Genomic DNA, 16,525 nt, shown 5'->3' with positions numbered 1-16,525 from the left:
CACACACGGTCCTTGTCTGTCCGCCGAGCGCCAAATCAGCCTTTTCACTCTTTGCTCAACTGTTCCGCGAATCCTAGAGCAGACTGGACTATAGACAACATACCCCCCAGCAACGTGTTCTACTGTCTGACATCGCTTTTCTCTGCGTCTCCCGGACACGCCGTGACGTGACGCGGAACAGGAGGTCGCGGACACACGGGTGGCAGCAGCTTGTCTCACCCTCTTTGCTCTGCTTGCGAATCACATCCAGTCAGGTCAAATCACACGCCCAGGGCCCCATATCCGCTCCTCGAGTGAGCCCAACCTACCGGCATTATCATCAGCGACAGCATCAGGGCGTTCAAGAGGGCATCATCATTCTTGTCAGCCCTTTGCATCAGAGATCACGCTCAGTGTGGTGATCGGCTCACCTGGACCTCACGAGCACGCGACACACGCCGATCACTCTTACTTTCACCAAAGCCCATTCCGGGTCAGTGGCACCATCAGATTCAGCGCCTTTCTCTAGCTGCACAACAGGACAAAGGCGAGAGAAACAGTCCATTCTTCTGTCGCAGGCTACTAGTGCTTGTCTGGTGTCGGTCGGGTCATCGCTTTGGTCAGCAACTCCCAAGGTTCAAATCATCCTGGGCAACGCCCCTCTCCAGGAAATCACGATTTCACTTCACTTCACCCGCACCGCAACCCCCAACGCGCTCTGGCAAAGCCTAACGTGAACAGCCTGTCACTCCCGAACAAAGCCCACTAGCGCCCCCTTGCTTCCCTCCCATCAGCAGCAGTCGGCTTAGGCAGCTCAGCTGACAAGTCTGTCTCCCATCTTCCCTCCGAGCGAAAGCACTCAGAAGACGATCCCAACATCCTACAACGAGCGAAAGGAAGCACGAAGATCCACTGCGGTCTGCTCGGTACACAACGACAGTGCGACGTCACCCCACCTCGCGGTCGTGACGCCGATACCAATACGGGCGAGCAGCCATCGCACAATCGCATCAACGCACCACCGTACGAGCGATATATACCACCTGCCCCCCTGCATCTCCTCCGCACACTAGAGCTTGCTCGCATTCAGCCCCTCCATACATACTCCGCAACCCCAACAATCCACTGCGCATACTCGCCGATGGAAGACTTTGCCAACGACATCATGGCCGGGCAGACAATGCAAAATCATCTTTGGCAGGAGCACCCCTCCTCGCCAGACGGTGATTTTGCATGGTCCGGGGAGGAACCACTTGCTCACCAGCCAGCTTTCATGGAAGAGCATGCACCGGACAAGTACTTCCCTCCGTCTGACGCCTTCCTCTTTTCACAATACGGACACAACCAGCCTCAGCCTCAGTACCAGCACCAACCGCACTTCCCACTGCACCCACCACAGCTCCGCGTCGAGCTTCCGCACCTGACGGCAGGGCACCCCGTGCCGCTCCTCACTCCTGCATCTACCCACGCCTCCTCCCCGCGGTCGGCGATGTCCACTGGTCCAGTGATGCCCTTCGCGATGCCTGGCATGCCCGCGCTCTCACCCGCCGCATCGCCGAGCACGAGCAGCAGCCTTGAGCCGGGTCCCTCGATGGCGTCTATGCCGCCTCGTGTCCCCGCGTTGCCTCCTACCATGCTTGCCGTCCACCCCGAAGGTGCGGCTTACAATCCGTTCAATCCTGCCCCATATCATGCTGTTGGTTTAAGCAACAGCGTGTTCGAGAACACGCTGTTCATCAAGCCAAGTCTGCCTTGTGGGAGACAGCGGATTGAACAAGCATGCGACAAGTGCAGGGAACGCAAAGCCAGAGTAACTCGCCTTCTTTCTTCATCTTGATATCGCTGACCAATGGTTCTGTAGTGCAACGGCGGCCGACCCACCTGCGCCCGGTGTCAGCAGCGCGGCTACGAATGTACCTACGCACCAGAACGACGCATGCGCGGGCCAAACAAGGTGAAGAAGCCGCCTTCGAAGGGCATCCAGCCCCGCTCGTCCGTCACGTCCCTCAGCGGATCCACGAGTTCTCGCAAGGGCGATGTTTCCCCAGGACCGAGCAACGGTACGCCCAGCCCCACTGAGGAGTTCTTCCCTGCTGCGAGTGGCCAGTCCACGTCTGCCGGTCTTCCCCCTACTGTTCCTGCGCGCATATCGTCCTTGAGTGGGTGGGACCAGTGTGCACCCAGCCGTGGTGAGATCGACACGTCGCCGCGCGTGAGCAACGTCACGCCCAGCCCGACGGAGCAGACGTTCGGTGCTGCCAACACCCAGCCGGTCCCTGCCGTAGGTCCTGTTTCCCCGGCGCTCGCCTTCACGTCTTCCTTGAGCGGGTGGGACAAGAACGCCCCGCGCAAGAGGACAAGCACGGGTGACGTGGCCTCTGCTGGGATCCGAACGCCGGTCGACGCCTCCCTCTCTAAAGCAGGATCCCCTCTGCCGCCGACGATAGCGAGGCCAGCGATGAGCAGATCATCTTCGGGCACTGGAATGCACGAGCGCTCGCACTCGACGAGCAGTGTCGACCTGAGCCACACCAATGCCGGACCGACCAAGCCGAGGTTGTCCGTCGAGGCGCCTCCTGATCCGGAGCTCGTGAATCACGGCGTCTTCCATCCAGGGAGAAACGGACAGCCAGTCATGGGCCTCGGCGTGGGAGTACCGACGTTCCCCCAGTCGTCGTACAACGGATATATGCACTACGTCCCGCCTCCTCACCAGCAGTATCATCAGCACACGCAGCAACAGCAGGAAGCACAGTACTTGCCTGGGATTCCCCTCCCGCGTGTGCACCACCCCCAGCCTCAGATAGTGAACGCGATATACCATGATGACGGCCAATACGTCCCGAACACGCTTCCCTTCCACGCTGGTTCTGACATGGCAGTCATGGCCGATCCCATCGACGTTGGTCTGGGGAACGGTGACTTCCGGCCATTCACAGGGGGAGGGTATAGAGTGCCTGAGCAGTTTGGGCACAAAGGCGAAGTGCTGAGCCCCGCACATTTGGCGTATATGTCCCATCTCGCCACAGAAGGATTCAGGGGTCATTCAAGGTGAGTGCTGACTCGGTCTGTGCGGTTCCGGCCCGATTTTGTTCGACACCTTCTCCCATTGTCTGGTGAACAAACAGCGGCGCAACGTGCGTCGCAAAGACGTCAGTCTTCAATTTGTTTGCACCTTGTGATCGCCCCTCTGTGGCCATTCTCCGCCTTTCGTCGTGGCACCTTGCGGTCGTGATCGTAATTCGCTCAGCAGCTGACCCAATCGTACCCTAGGACGTCATCATCAGGCACATCCGCGCTGTCTTCCTCCCCGGCTGGGTCCCTTCCCGGTTTACCGCCACATGCCCTTTCAGGTCTATCGGGTTTCCACCACCCCACCTTCCCCACGGATGCCCGGCTGGATAGCGGCAATACCGGGTTAACACCCACTGATACGTCTGGCTCGGTGTCCGGCTCGAGCGACCAAGGGCACGTTGGGCTCAACCCTGGTTCCACCATACCTGTACTGGGACTAGGCATGTCGCCGCCCGAAGATATGGGCACCGTCCCGCTTACCACTCTGCCTGACATGCACGCATATGGATACGCACCGATCACCCCGCCCGACAGTGGAGATGCAGCTTCCCTTCCTCCACCGGGGCCTGAGATGGGAATCTCGCCGAGAAGAACGCTGGGCGTGAGCATGCAGCAGTTTGGGTATTAGGCCGCGCATGGGGACGATCACTCGGCAAATGAATGGGGATTCTGGGGAAGGGGAAGGACTAGGAATCGCCGCGAAAGAAGAACCGCAAGGAGGAAGGATATCTTGTCATGCAGCATGCAACATCTCACTCGATCTTGTCTACCAGCCCTGTACAAAACAATACAACATCACCGGCGGGAAACGCTCGCCCAACCTCAAAATTGCTCATACAGCTCGCATTGTACACTCAGGACTATTACCCGGCTTCTTGGCCCGCAATTGTTGTGTTTGCTTCATTCTGACCAGCCCCCACTTTTTCACCACTGCTCACCGAATCGTACATATATTCATCACACGTTCACTCTCCTTACAGGTTCTAAATGTTTTACTGATTCTATCTCTGGCGTTGACATACATTGTTTCTCGCGCACTAACCTTCCGATAGTTTACTAGCTGTCCTCCGAATGGCGTTTCTATATGAATAATCCTTGTACTCTATACGCAGTACATGTGTAACAATGCATTTTCCTGTCTACGCTACACTGGGCCAAAGGCTACATGCTCGTTCACTCGACTGGTTACAGTATCTCAAAGGAATGTAAGTAAGATGCCAAGTCCTTGGCTGTGCAAGTAAAAAATCAACACAATGGGACAGGAACGAGTACCATCCTTTGCGGTGCTTGGATTCCATCGTATGTCAAAGACAATGCACAAGCACTACAGAAGCGTCTCGCCTGTAAACTCTCGTCAGCATGGCCTTGTTCTCTAACGCGACCCAGAGCATGAAAGTGTGTTCCTACCAAGAGAGGCACGCGTCAGGGAGCAGCCGATCGCGACCGTTTGCTCCACTGACATCTTGTCATGTATGTTGGGCAATGACGGATTCACTTCCTGTTGAAATCGATTACGTCAGTAAACGTATGCCATGATGTACAGGTGGGATGATGAGTGCCAAGGGCAGAATTGAAGCGCTGAAATATGAGAATGCGACGAATATCCACACACATTGCGAACGACAACTACGACGCAATGCATGTGGCAAACCGGCATCGAAAGGCAACGAAAAGCGCTTGGCGGTCTGGAAGAACAGAGACGTACCATGATATCCAGACCGACGAGCAATCCGGTCTCACAAATTGCTTCGCAGATATAATGGCCCTCTCGGAAGGTGAGTCCACCACGAACCTGTCAAATGACAATGATCAGGTGCGTCTGGATGTTGCAAGGATCAGAAAGGTACTTACTGGGGTTCCTGTGGAAGGTGCAACAGACGGATCCTGGGAAGCATCAAGGACGACGCCGAATTTGGAATGACGAAGGGCGTACCAAGGCATCCACGTCAAAGGACAAGTGTATTGGCAGGTTGCGTTGAGGGTTAACATGATCCAAGGCCATCTCGACAACCTTTCCGATGCCGTACCTGGTAACAGGATGAGCGTATAGGCCAGCACAGTCAAAGCAGAGCGCACTTGTCAACCTCATGCATGCTGAACGCCTTGATGCCATGGTCTTTGAGGATGGTCTTCTCCGCCTTATCCACATCGCGCAGACCGATATAGACCATTCGCTCCGGTTTGAGCACGGGCCTGAGCCAGTCAAACATGGGCAACTTCGACCCTATACCCAACAGGAAAGACACAGGCATGCCGTGCATGTTTCCGGACTCGGTCGACTCGACCGTGTTGATATCCGCATGGGCATCGCACCAGATGAGGCAGGCGTCGGGGTATGCACTGTCGACGCGTCACTTACGCGCGTCTTGAGCCAAGTTCCGCACGTACCTGAATATCCCCGATACGGTTCCCACAGCCTGTCGGTGTATTAGAAATGGTTCTCCGCGTATGAAGCATTTCGACGCACCAGGCTATGATCCCCACCGAGGGTTAATGGCAGCTCTCCCTTCTTCGCATGCTCCTCAACGGACTTGGATACCGCTTGGCACACCCTGCTGACGAGCTTCGGATTCTTCACGATACCGTGTACGTCCTCGTCTCTGCTCAAGGCGAGCTCTCGCTCCACACCTTCAAAGAGATGATGTCCATCGAATTTGACTTTCCAGCCCAGGTCTTCGATCTGCTCGGCGAGTCCAGCTTGGACGAGATAGATCGGGCCCTGATCGACACCTGCACGCAACTGAGGAAACACACGTGAGATTTACACGTAGTACGCGACGAGATAGGCAGAACGTACCTGGCCACCGCTATAAGAATCCAGCACATATTGTTAGATTTGCGGGGTCTAAGAAATGCCGAAACGTACCGGAAGGGACATCCCACTATCTATATATGCGCATATATTCAGTCAGGTTGCCCTAATATATGAATCAGACTTACCCCGACTGTCTTAGGCTCGCTGAGAAATCGGCTCTTGGTCTCCATCGCCTTAGTAGAAGGAATGGTGTTCGTAAGGAGACGCGACACGGACAGTAAAGAGGGGGTAGTCGTTACTAATGGTCGGACGGAGTGTAGAGTTTGTATGCGTTCAGGCGTCGGTGAGCGGTAGTGGACAAACGGCCGAGCTCGGCGCCCCGGCGATCCCCTGACTACTACGTCACGGGGAGTTCTGCTCCTGTTACGCACCAAAATGTTCATGCTGAGTGCTGGAAAGTAGAGGGAGACGAAGATAATATTACGAGCATTAGTGGTCTGCGCTGGTGCTTACAGCTGGCATAAGTGGCTTGATAATCTCCACACGTGCGAGGACAATTGGCTGGCGGGCGCTTACCTCCACAGCCCAACATCAGGCATCGCATTCTTTCCTTATGTGAAGTTCGGCACTTGTCCTTATCGCTGCGAGCTGCATAGCGATCATCCTATGCTTCGAATGTCAAGGGAAATCATACAACGGGAACATGATCGCATTATAATCGCACTCATGCGGCCTAATCACCCGTCTAGGTCACATCTGCAAATCGGGTCTATTGTTAGTCGCCCTAAACCTTGAGATCCGCCTGATCACTGCAAACGGCAGTGATGCTATAGCTCGGCGTACTACGGATATGTAGCCGATCGTTTCACTCCTCAGCTCGGGGACCATTCAGACGGTCCACAAGATCGGGGAAGCGGGGCACAACGCGTATAGAGAACGGCACCGGTTCCACGGTAACGCCTTTGTCGTGAAAGCCAAGTTCAGCGGGAGCGACTTCTTCTTCGCCGTCAGGACCAACGGGTTTTCTAAAATCAAATGCCCAGAGCAAATAGGCAAAGGTGATCCAAAGCGAGTTAGTCGCAAAGTCCTTCCCCAGACAGATGCGGCGCCCATGTCCAAAACAGAGGTAGTCGTCCTTGGAGTCTCGCTTTGGCTGCTTTATATGACCATTCTCGTCGATGAAGCGGGAAGGATCAAAGCGATCGCCATTTGTGTAGAGCTCAGGATCCCGAGCAATTGCACTGCATGTATAAATATGATCTCCGTCTGCGGCATGGATGGTAGCTTACTAGATATTCGCGAGGATAATGGCGCCTTTCGGAATCACATAACCTGAATACTCGAATTCCTGCATGTCTCTTTAGGCCTCGCCGCAGACACAAAAAACTAACGATACCTCGCTTGATGCATGTGCAACGCTGAGCGGTCCCGGCGGCCTCCAACCAACACTTCTTTCACCATCGCCTCTATTTGGGGAAGGCTATGGTAGTCAGCAAATGATGGCGGTCTGTCTGCCACAACTTGTGCAAGTTGTTGGCGAGCTGCAGAGGCTGTTTCGGGGTACAGCAACATTGCACAAAAGAACCAGAGTAATGCGCAGGCTGTCTGTCAGATCATTCGAAGTTAGATGATGGATCCCGGGTCCGGGCTTGTTGCGCACCGTGTCCTCGGCGGCGAAGCTGGCAAAATGGAAGTTAGCTTCGGCGATGAGGCGATCAATTTTCTGTGCATACAAGAGCGAGCCCATCATCCATGCACCGCTCAGCGGATCTAGGCTACTCAGCTCCATAGTTTTCAATATACCGCTAGCGGAGGTATGTCCTGACGTCTTCTCGGCGTCAGCTTATTATATAGACATGTATGCGCTGTGGCTCACCTCCTCATCTGAGTAAGCGTTCTGGAAACATGATGACAGCTCCTCAAACCAACGGTCGGCATGCCTGTGTGTGTCAGTCCGGGAGCACCACTGCGGCGTCAAGATCATACCTTCTTAAAAATGGAAATTGCTGGATAACTGGTTTCAGGATAGGACAGATGTCTACTAACGAACCACCGGGAAGCATCGCTCGCGTCATCTCACCCGCAAGTTCTTCAATGCGATGTGTTGGATCGGACCCGTGCAACAGGATGGCCTGTTGCCCAAAAAGACATCGCCAAGCAATAGAAGCTGCGACGCGATGGACATGGCGAGAGAGGGTAATATCAGGACAATCCAATAAGCCTTCAACTAGCAGCCTCGTTTCTTCGATAAGCACTTTGGAGTAGTCCTTGATAGCAGCCTCGCTCAAGCTTGGCATATTCCGGTCAACAACTTTCTACCGCGGTAAATTCCCATAGTCACCTTTCATGTGCGGCCCGCCGCATGACCCGCCATCTACAATACATGCGGATGTCAATTCTTGATGCTGAGGCCAGAGCTGGAGCCTGATACCTTTCGCTCCTTGGCAGAAACGAGAATTCCATGTTCCTGCACAGAAATTCACTAGCTTTGATCAATGATGGACGGTCCGATGTTTTCGTGGACAGACGATCAAGAACATCGCCTGCGGTTTTGGCCGTGTTGAGAACCACAACTGTTTGTCCCATCACGTGGTACGAAAAGATATCCCCTGTAAGGAGTAATGCATCATTGAAAGGCTATGGACAAAACAAACACACCGTATTGTCGGCCCCATTCGCAGATTTTTATGAACAGAAGTCGCGTTGGTGTTTGGAGCAGGTTTCCCAAGATAGGAATGCCTTTGGGACCGGGTAAATGGTTTGTCGCTTGTCGACGGCACGTTGGCAACCAGCAGAGCGCGACGACGAGGCCTGCGAGCATTGCAAATGAGAGTGATAGCACTTCCCCCATAGTTCCTTGGTCAAGGCGACGGCGGGTTGGCGGTACAGAGCAAGGAGTTTGATGTCGAAGTCATAGTATATAAGCCCGCTGCATCGAGTTGGTTTGCCCTCATGGAGGTGTGGAACTGTTCAGCCGACACAGTGGAGCAGTCATCACCAGACCAGATGACCCTAATTCAAGGTCATTCTTGATCTGAGAAGAGTGTTCAGGTGTCCTTGAACGACGATGATGACCCAGAATAAGGAATCTCTATATCTAGATATCTGTAGGACCATCAGTGTAAGGATATCGGCCCGACTTATGCGGGCTGATCTCTTATAGTCATGCTGCCCTAAGAAGGTTATAGATTCGTGGACCAGCCACGTCGCAGGTTCTCCCTACGTTATTTCCACTCCTGAACCGCAGCATACCGATTCATTGGTTCTGCCTGCGTTATACAGGTTAATTCGGAGGAGCCCCTGATCAGGAGCTAAGCGGAATACAGTAGAGACAAATCACAGTTCAGTTCAAGGAACGTGCGAATCCAATTGACGGAGAATGAGATGCTTGATGCATCTGTGACCAGCCCCAAAAGTCGATTTGGTCCTGGTGAGGCGTACAGAAGAAACCTGGTTGTCCGGGAAGAGAAAGCGAACGCGGCAGAATATGCGACATGACGTAACCACATTCCATCCATCGGCCCGATCCTCCGGAACGCATACCAGGCCAGAAAAAGTACAGCCAACCACTTCAATTGATACTTCACAGACGAAAAAGCACTCATCGCTGCACTGCACTGGACAAGCACTGTGGTGCTCTCGTCAATCGACTTGGCTCGTCTATGGACGTACAACAACATACTCTCGAGATCCATCCATTACTACCAAGAAAAGTCCGTACACGCATCTCTAACCGTATGAAGGTGAAAACGAGCAAATTGATCGGAAACAAGTATGCAAACGTCGAGACAAGCAGACGCGCGCCTGTTCTAGATAATGGAGTAGCCACCATCGACAACAAGCTCGGATCCGGTGGTGAATTTGCTCGCATCACTAGCGAGGTATACGATGGCGCCCTTGAGGTCCTCCGGATCGCCCACGCGACCCATAGGCGTCTTCTCCGCCCAGCTCTCGAGCATGCCCACGTGCGGAGCAACAACTGCCTTGGTCAGAGCGGTAAGCATGTAGCCCGGAGAGAGGGAGTTTACGCGGACGCCCTTCTGCGCCCACTCGACAGCAAGCGAGGCGGCCATGTGCTTCACGGCAGCCTTGGAAGAGTTGTACGGCATTTGAGGCTGCGGATAATTGACGATCTGTTGCGCCGAGCCGAGCAGCGAAGAAGGCAGATGATGTCAGTGACGGAAATATTTAGAAGATATGGGGAACGGCTCACGTTAGCAGACATGGAGGCGATGAGGACGATGCTGCCCTGAATGTTCTTCTCAATCATATGCTTCGCTGCTTCCCTCGCGCAAAAGAAGACACCGTGAACGTTGATATCGAACAATTTGCGCATGCGCTCGGCGGGGTACTCGAGTGCCGGATAGTTCTCGACGATCCCTGCATTGGCTACCACCGCGTGAACGGCACCGAACTTCTGGACAATGGTGTTGAAGGCAGCCTGGACCGCAGCTTCGTTCGCCACGTCGCATCCTAGGCCAATGCACTCGATCTCGCCCTTCTCGACTTGACCCTGACTCTCTGCACCACATGAGTCAGCATATTGGGGAGGGAAAAGTGAGGAGCGGACCGAAATCAGAGACAAGCTGAGCTGCAGCCTTATCAGCATCTTCCTGCCTCAGATCAATAATAGCCACTTTGGAACAGCCCGATTCGACGAATGTGCGAGCAAACATGTTCCCGAGGCCGCGAGCGGCACCGGTGACGACGCAGACCTGGCGACCCTTGTCAGAATAGGGGGAATTCAAACCCAAGGAAGCGGCGCACCTTGCCCTCCATGGAGAAGCTCTTCAGTGTGCGATGGGTCCTACTGCCCTGATCGTGCCTTGTCTCATGACCGGGGATATCGAGCTTGTCGCCGGGGTAAGGGACAGTGACGCTCTCGTCGATCGTCGCGTGCTTGGGCGGGGGGTGCTTGGGCGCGTTCGCAGTGGTAGACATGGTGAAGGTGCGTATAGAGAGGGCGAGGGAAAAGCAAGATGTACGAGTAAGGGTGTAGCGGGGGAGACGACGAGCAAGAGTACGTGCGCTGAACATGAGACCAGGGGACTCGGCGACGCTTATGTACGGGGATGAGTTTCTCCGCGGAGGTTGAGCGTGCGGACCTGCCGGTTTCTGGCGGCTCTGGGGTGCTTCGAAGAATGTGGAGAGGACTCTTCGGCTTCGGGGCAGTTTGGAGCTGGCATCGCGGTCATGAGGGGCTCACAAGCACGCTCTCTCCAACACTCACTCTCTTCAGGGTCCACAACGTCGGCAGCCGGGGAGGAGGACAGGCCGGTTTGGCAATGTGTGAGGAAGGGGGGATGGAAGGGGCGGTAAAAGCTGCGGACTCGAAATTCAGTAGTCCAATTGCGGAGAAATTCAGGAACAATGCAAGATATCCGATGCAAGATTCGGGCAAGTCCTCGCACCGCTGCTCGACGGCGTGGGTGAGAATGGAGGGTCAGGGCTTCCTCGACCCCTCCATCCCCCCAGCCCTGAGTATTATATCCCCCCCAGTCCCTTTGTTGATCATGCTTACCTTCAATCGATTATCATGTGGCATACGGGCCGTGTTCGTCTGACCTTCCGTCAGGGCAAGGTTCGGCGGCAGTGCCGGGATATCGGCGCGAGTTTGTTTAGGGTGGGCCTCCAGCACAACCAGCACCGACGGCTGTGTTATGGAATGCACATCTTCCACAAGAACTAGAAGCGAACAGAACTAGGGACAAGATGGTGAATCAAGTCCTGGAAATTGCCTTGTGCTTTGTTCGTTGGAGCGATGGAGCTCGGAGAAACTGGTCGGCTTGGCATTCGTACATCCAAGCCGATCGGCAACCTTTCGCATCGTTGTCGTTCAGATCGTTTGAACACCCGCTTAATCGCCCAAAGCGATTCCAGATAGATGAAGATAAAAATTGTAGTGTGCAGTCGAGACATGTGAAGCAGCAAAATGCGGGGAAGAGCTTGTTCGGACCGAAGACGAGCCGAAGGAAGCCTGGGCCCTTACACAATTCGAAGCTAATAATACAGTAGCCTATCCTCGATTCGGATCTTGGGGAAATGCTCATTTGGCGTAGTCGTTATTGAATTCCCTGCCGATGAGCATGCGCCGAATTTCTTGCTGCAAAGATAGGTAAGAGCTCATTAGTTACGATCAAGTAGATATGAGAAGCAAAGACACTCACCGTTCCCGCACCAACACAGTACAGCCGTGCATCCCGAAGGAAACGACCAGTAGGATAATCTGTTTTCTTATGAGCGCTATGCCACAAACCCATGATCTCGCTTCAAGTTACCATTGATGTACCCATTTCCACCCAGACACTGCATTGCCTCCATCGCAACTTCCACCGCCCGATCACTGGAATATAAGATCGCGCCTGCACAGTCGCGCCTGCTTATGTTGCCCGCATCGCATGCACGCGCCACGGCATACACGTAGGAACGTGCCGCGGAGAGCTTGGTATACATATCTGCGACCTTGCCCTGCATGAGCTGGAAAGTGCCGATGGGTTGGCCGAACTGTTTGCGTTCGTGGACGTACTAAAGAGGGAATAGTTAGTGGATAATGCAGGCCAAGAGAAGTAGTGCACGTACACCTATCGCCACATCGAACGCGGCTTGCATCAGGCTGCGAGGTGATCAAGATTGTTGAGTAAAGAGGGCGGAACAGAACCTGCTAACCCTAACGGTCCACCAGACAGCACAAGGCGTTCTAGGTCCAGGCCACTCATGAGCACTGCTGCGCCTCTATCCAGCTGCCCAAGCACATTCTCTGCAAGCGGAGACAGAAGATGAGCAGATGACTGAGGTACGTGGCAAGCAACGGACCTTCTGGTACCTCACACCCCTGGAACACAAGTTCACAAGTATCGCTACCTCTCATCTGTATTTGAGGATCATGAGCCACAGCATGCAGCGCAACATCAGGACCACGCGCACCCCAAACTTGTCCAATTTTTGATGAGTTGAAAACCCCTTGAAGCCCTTTTCAACGATGAAGGTTGTGATGCCCTTGCTGCCCTTTTCTGGGGATGTCTTCGCATACACCACAACGGTGTCCGCGATGGGGCCGTTTGTGATCCTGTGGCATCGGTTCAGCATATACCCTGCACACATATCCATCCAGATGCCCGACTCACCAAAACTTGTTCCCATCTAGTACCCACCTCCCCTCCTTCTTCACCGCCCTCAGCTTCATACTCACAACGTCGCTCCCCGAACCGGGTTCGCTCATTGCCAACGCGCCGACTTTGGCCCCACTGATCAAATCAGGGAGATACTTTTCTTTCTGCGCAGGGGTACCATGTCGGTTGATCTGGTTGACGCAGAGGTTGGAGTGGGCTCCGTACGAGAGAGCAACACTGCCTGATGCACGGGAGAGCTCTGTGATACCGAGATCAGCAAAGTTCGAACCACGAATAAGGGCGCACCTTCCATGACGAGCACATGCATCATATACCCCACTTCGCTACCACCATACTCAGCGCCTGCAGTAATCCCCAACAATCCCATTTTGCCCATCTTCCGCCATATGTCTCGCGGTGCGGTGTTCGTCCGATCTATCTCGGCAGCCAGTGGCGTAAGCTCCTTTTCAGCAAAGGCGTGGACGGCATCCCTGAACTAATACAAGTACAAATTCATGAGTGACATATGGATGCCGTGAGGAAGACGTACTTCGCGTTGCTCGTCGGTGAGGCCGGCGAGGTCGACGTTGTAGGTGGACACTGCACGAGTGCGCGCAGCTGCCACCAAAGGCACGTTTCTGCGCGCCCCGTGCATCACTGGTCGCACAGCCCAATGGAACATGACTATGAGTCGCAGGCGCCCGAATTATGAGTCGCGGTAAGGACGGTGCAGCACAGTCGTGTGAGAGGTGAGGAGGAGTTGGGGAGCTCAACTGTTAGCGCCATCCATCACAGCCGGATCTCCTCAGTTTGACGCGTGACGGGCCAACCGTTATGTCTAACAGCCACAATATTCAAAGTACGCACATCTCTTATCTCCACACCGTACTTGCATTCTTTCATAATGTATCTTTTCTTTGTGTCGACTGTGGCTGAATGCACACTGAGTTTGCAGTGGGTTGGCGATCTTGATCCATCCTCTGCATAAAAACCGCACAGGTTCATTAATAGCACGGGGTCCCTATGAGTTCTATGGCAGACCCCCTTGGAGGATACAAAGACGATGCTATGATCTTAGGACCCCTATAGATAGCATCCCCAGTTTTTACGGATGGCCGCCTGTGCTGCGGCACACGCTCCTGTTTCGCCTATCCGAATTCGAACGTGGTTTAACATACAGTCCAACCGGCGATTACACCATTGCCCGAAGCCTTTCATGCAATGTGGTAGTTGAAAATTATATGGGGTGTTTATAAGCAGTGCATAATGCATCTGTCCAGCGACCAATTCTACGTATGTGTGCTTAAGCTTCCAAGCTTGGTTTTCGGGCCCTTCAGGGATGACCATGCCCAATTTTGGAGTGCAAGAGTGCTTTCAGATAATCTGACGGATCCTGCTCTCGCAGTACTTATTGGCTCGGAGAAACATTTCGGTTCTGGTATCACCTGTTGTCATGCGTGCACACTACTAGTACTGTCGCTGAGCCGTGCTTAGTCGCCGGTCCGACTTACGTATAAATACAAACAGCTTCACATACACTAGTGTATGTGAGGCTGTTTGTACTTAGTACTATAATATTGCCGAACACACCGCTTGATGAAGTGGAATACAGAAAGGGTCTGCTCGCCGTTTCATATGATCGGGTAGGTTCTCTATCGACCATCGTCCAGTACTTATACGTATTTCTCGCTATGCAAGATGGACAGTACTAGTAGCTGGCCTCATTTTACCTCTCCCCTCACCATCTATTCTTTGTTCACTGAGGCGCTGGTAGCCTCTTCAAGTTATTCCTTTGCCTTCACTTCAACATGACCTTGATCAGACCTTACTTCTGATATGGATTCTCGCTGGATTGGGGGCTCTGGCAGCGCCGGGCCCCCGCAGGTGCCAATGTCTAAGTGCGCGAAGCTGTTCATTTCACTGTGCATATTCTCACTCTATGATTTCAATACAAGAGGCTTCTAGTGAAGGGAGCTCGGGAAAGTCACGCCCACACCCAAACCCGTTTTGAGACTGACCTTAGGCCTCAGCCTCCGCCCCATGCTAAGCCTAAGACTAGCCCATCCACGCCACCTCAGCAGAACTCCAAACTACCGCTTGATTATTGGAATCACCCTGACTTCGTGCCTTACCAACATCATGTGAACAGCAAGAACAACCCTCCGCGGAAACCTCCCCGGGGACCTCGGGAAAGTCACGCCCACACCCAAACCCGTTTTGAGACTGACCTTAAGCCTCAGCATCCGCCTCAGCCTCCGAAGCAAGAGCCCAAGCCTGGCCCATCCACGCCATCTCAGCAGAACTCCCAAGCAAATTATTGGGAGCATAAAACCTTCCCCCCTACCAAACTGCGAAGGTAGGGCGCATTTCAAGCTTATACGATATAAAGATGAATCAATCTCACATACCGCTAGCGAGGTTTCGTCAAGCGACCCCCCAGAACGGTGGTACACAAGCCATTACGAGTCCCTCTTCAATGAACACATGGACAATGGTAATCTTCACTTTGCAGCACATACGCAGGCCGCCCTGGATGACGAGCACGCCAAATGGGCTCGATTTCATAGGGATACAGATCACCCCACGGTCACAAACAAGTTGCAGGTTGCTGCCGACCAGGCTCACGCGGGCGCGTCGAAATTGTGGGAGCAATACGAAGCAACTGGGAAGAAGGAATATCCGGTCTCCCAAAAGGCAAAGGAGTTGAAGGACGCTATCAACTAGAAACATAGCGAGGAAGGTGGAAATCCACACAAGTTACCTGACTACGGGAATTATCATTGAACGACGTCTGGGTCTTGTACGAGGGTGAGATAGGTATGCCCCTATGCTTCTTGACCCTTGCAAGTCTCATACCTTTCTTCCTCTAGGAATACAGCATCACCGCTACAAGCCCCACAATTTGCATGATCACAGGTTCGGCGTAGTTGCAGCGAGAGCGTACAGCAGGTGGACGGTACTGAATTGTCTTTACATACGTTCAGTTCTGTATGCTCTGGCTAGCAGGGTCAGCTTTTGGCAGATTCAGCCTAATCACAAAGCATCGGTCTGTCCACCTCTCGCAAATTAGTTCCTGCCGGTGACCTGGATCCATACTGAGATGTGGCCTTGTGCAAGAGGGCCATGCGCACGCCGACATGCGGTATTCGAGTGGTCCGAAGCTGGCTGTCAAAGTGTCCCTTTCCTGCCTGCTGCACTCATCATCCGACCTTGCACACTATCTCCTAGCTGCATTTGGGCTATCTGGGATCCAATCCCCGAGGAGGAGCGTCCTTCCACAAAAAGCCGTCCCCCATAAGATCGCATATGCAATGGAAGCGGTGCAACAACTAAACCTTCTGCTTCCCCGTCTCTGCTGCCTCCTGCTGCTCCGCAATACGGGCAAGGACGGCGAGAGGAAGGATTTCTACGACATGAGTCCCAAATTACACCCGACGCCGCCGAAGAGCGGTACATAGGGGAAAGTAAGAAATGCAATGCGCGCCGTTGCATCTGTTTGTTGGTCGGTACATAAACTTTGTATTACCCGCTACCAAAGCAAAGCTACTTCCCGGTGTCCGGTCCGTAGTTTCGACGTGGCTGTTGGGAGCATGTATTGGCCAAATAG

General features: G+C 53.7%; 5 protein-coding genes across 5 annotated transcripts; 1 reads left to right on the top strand and 4 right to left on the bottom strand.

Moving 5' to 3' along the window:
- Positions 1-510: 510 nt before the first annotated feature.
- On the top strand, positions 511-3,682 carry DACRYDRAFT_100766 (uncharacterized protein; the record flags this gene model as incomplete). The annotated part of the gene is made up of 3 exons (XM_040767487.1): positions 511-1,789; positions 1,841-3,030; positions 3,253-3,682. Exons 1-3 carry the CDS (start codon positions 1,121-1,123, stop codon positions 3,680-3,682), a joined length of 2,289 nt encoding a protein of 762 aa, XP_040627618.1. The 5' UTR covers positions 511-1,120.
- A 613-nt stretch (positions 3,683-4,295) lies between these two features.
- DACRYDRAFT_80920 (arginase) lies at positions 4,296-6,166 on the bottom strand. The gene is made up of 10 exons (XM_040776482.1): positions 5,995-6,166; positions 5,921-5,940; positions 5,852-5,861; positions 5,522-5,794; positions 5,443-5,471; positions 5,131-5,394; positions 4,988-5,081; positions 4,906-4,938; positions 4,760-4,846; positions 4,296-4,552 (listed from the first exon to the last, which is right to left on the bottom strand). Exons 1-10 carry the CDS (start codon positions 6,037-6,039, stop codon positions 4,427-4,429), a joined length of 981 nt encoding a protein of 326 aa, XP_040627617.1. The 5' UTR covers positions 6,040-6,166; the 3' UTR covers positions 4,296-4,426.
- Positions 6,167-6,674: 508 nt separating this feature from the next.
- Positions 6,675-8,356, bottom strand: DACRYDRAFT_117149 (cytochrome P450; the record flags this gene model as incomplete). Its single annotated transcript, XM_040770329.1, has 9 exons — positions 8,241-8,356; positions 8,151-8,183; positions 7,796-8,098; positions 7,686-7,749; positions 7,543-7,637; positions 7,470-7,488; positions 7,268-7,414; positions 7,099-7,157; positions 6,675-7,050 (listed from the first exon to the last, which is right to left on the bottom strand). The coding sequence occupies exons 1-9, from the start codon at positions 8,270-8,272 to the stop codon at positions 6,675-6,677; spliced, it is 1,128 nt and encodes a 375-aa protein (XP_040627616.1). The 5' UTR covers positions 8,273-8,356.
- Positions 8,357-9,618: 1,262 nt separating this feature from the next.
- DACRYDRAFT_117148 (NADP-binding protein) lies at positions 9,619-10,750 on the bottom strand (the record flags this gene model as incomplete). The annotated part of the gene is made up of 4 exons (XM_040770328.1): positions 9,619-9,942; positions 10,023-10,330; positions 10,380-10,524; positions 10,577-10,750. The coding sequence occupies 4 exons, from the start codon at positions 10,748-10,750 to the stop codon at positions 9,619-9,621; spliced, it is 951 nt and encodes a 316-aa protein (XP_040627615.1).
- A 951-nt stretch (positions 10,751-11,701) lies between these two features.
- DACRYDRAFT_23079 (acyl-CoA dehydrogenase NM domain-like protein) lies at positions 11,702-13,683 on the bottom strand. Its single transcript, XM_040773084.1, has 10 exons — positions 13,469-13,683; positions 13,225-13,414; positions 12,934-13,177; positions 12,734-12,875; positions 12,623-12,677; positions 12,476-12,566; positions 12,389-12,422; positions 12,088-12,334; positions 11,977-12,035; positions 11,702-11,912 (listed from the first exon to the last, which is right to left on the bottom strand). The coding sequence occupies exons 1-10, from the start codon at positions 13,598-13,600 to the stop codon at positions 11,856-11,858; spliced, it is 1,251 nt and encodes a 416-aa protein (XP_040627614.1). The 5' UTR covers positions 13,601-13,683; the 3' UTR covers positions 11,702-11,855.
- Positions 13,684-16,525: the final 2,842 nt, after the last annotated feature.

This window comes from Dacryopinax primogenitus (genome assembly GCF_000292625.1).
Source record: "Dacryopinax primogenitus strain DJM-731 SS1 chromosome Unknown DACRYscaffold_12, whole genome shotgun sequence".
NCBI classification, from domain to species: domain Eukaryota; kingdom Fungi; phylum Basidiomycota; class Dacrymycetes; order Dacrymycetales; family Dacrymycetaceae; genus Dacryopinax; species Dacryopinax primogenitus.
The sequence above is the reverse complement of the archived record's forward strand: the minus strand, read 5'-3'. Positions and strand labels throughout refer to the sequence as shown.

Excerpts from the sequence above, each read along its gene's own strand:
- DACRYDRAFT_80920 (XM_040776482.1), bottom strand. The coding sequence starts at position 6,039 with ATGGAGACCAAGAGCCGATTTCTCAGCGAGCCTAAGACAGTCGGG. Across the intron at positions 5,941-5,994 it reads GCGAGCCTAAGACAGTCGGG|ATAGTGGGATGTCCCTTCCG; the intron begins GTAAGTCTGATT and ends GCGCATATATAG. Across the intron at positions 4,847-4,905 it reads CACCTTCCACAGGAACCCCA|GTTCGTGGTGGACTCACCTT; the intron begins GTAAGTACCTTT and ends GTCATTTGACAG.
- DACRYDRAFT_23079 (XM_040773084.1), bottom strand. The coding sequence starts at position 13,600 with ATGTTCCATTGGGCTGTGCGACCAGTGATGCACGGGGCGCGCAGAAAC. Across the intron at positions 12,567-12,622 it reads GGGGTGTGAGGTACCAGAAG|AGAATGTGCTTGGGCAGCTG; the intron begins GTCCGTTGCTTG and ends CTCCGCTTGCAG. Across the intron at positions 12,423-12,475 it reads CTGTCTGGTGGACCGTTAGG|CCTGATGCAAGCCGCGTTCG; the intron begins GTTAGCAGGTTC and ends ATCACCTCGCAG.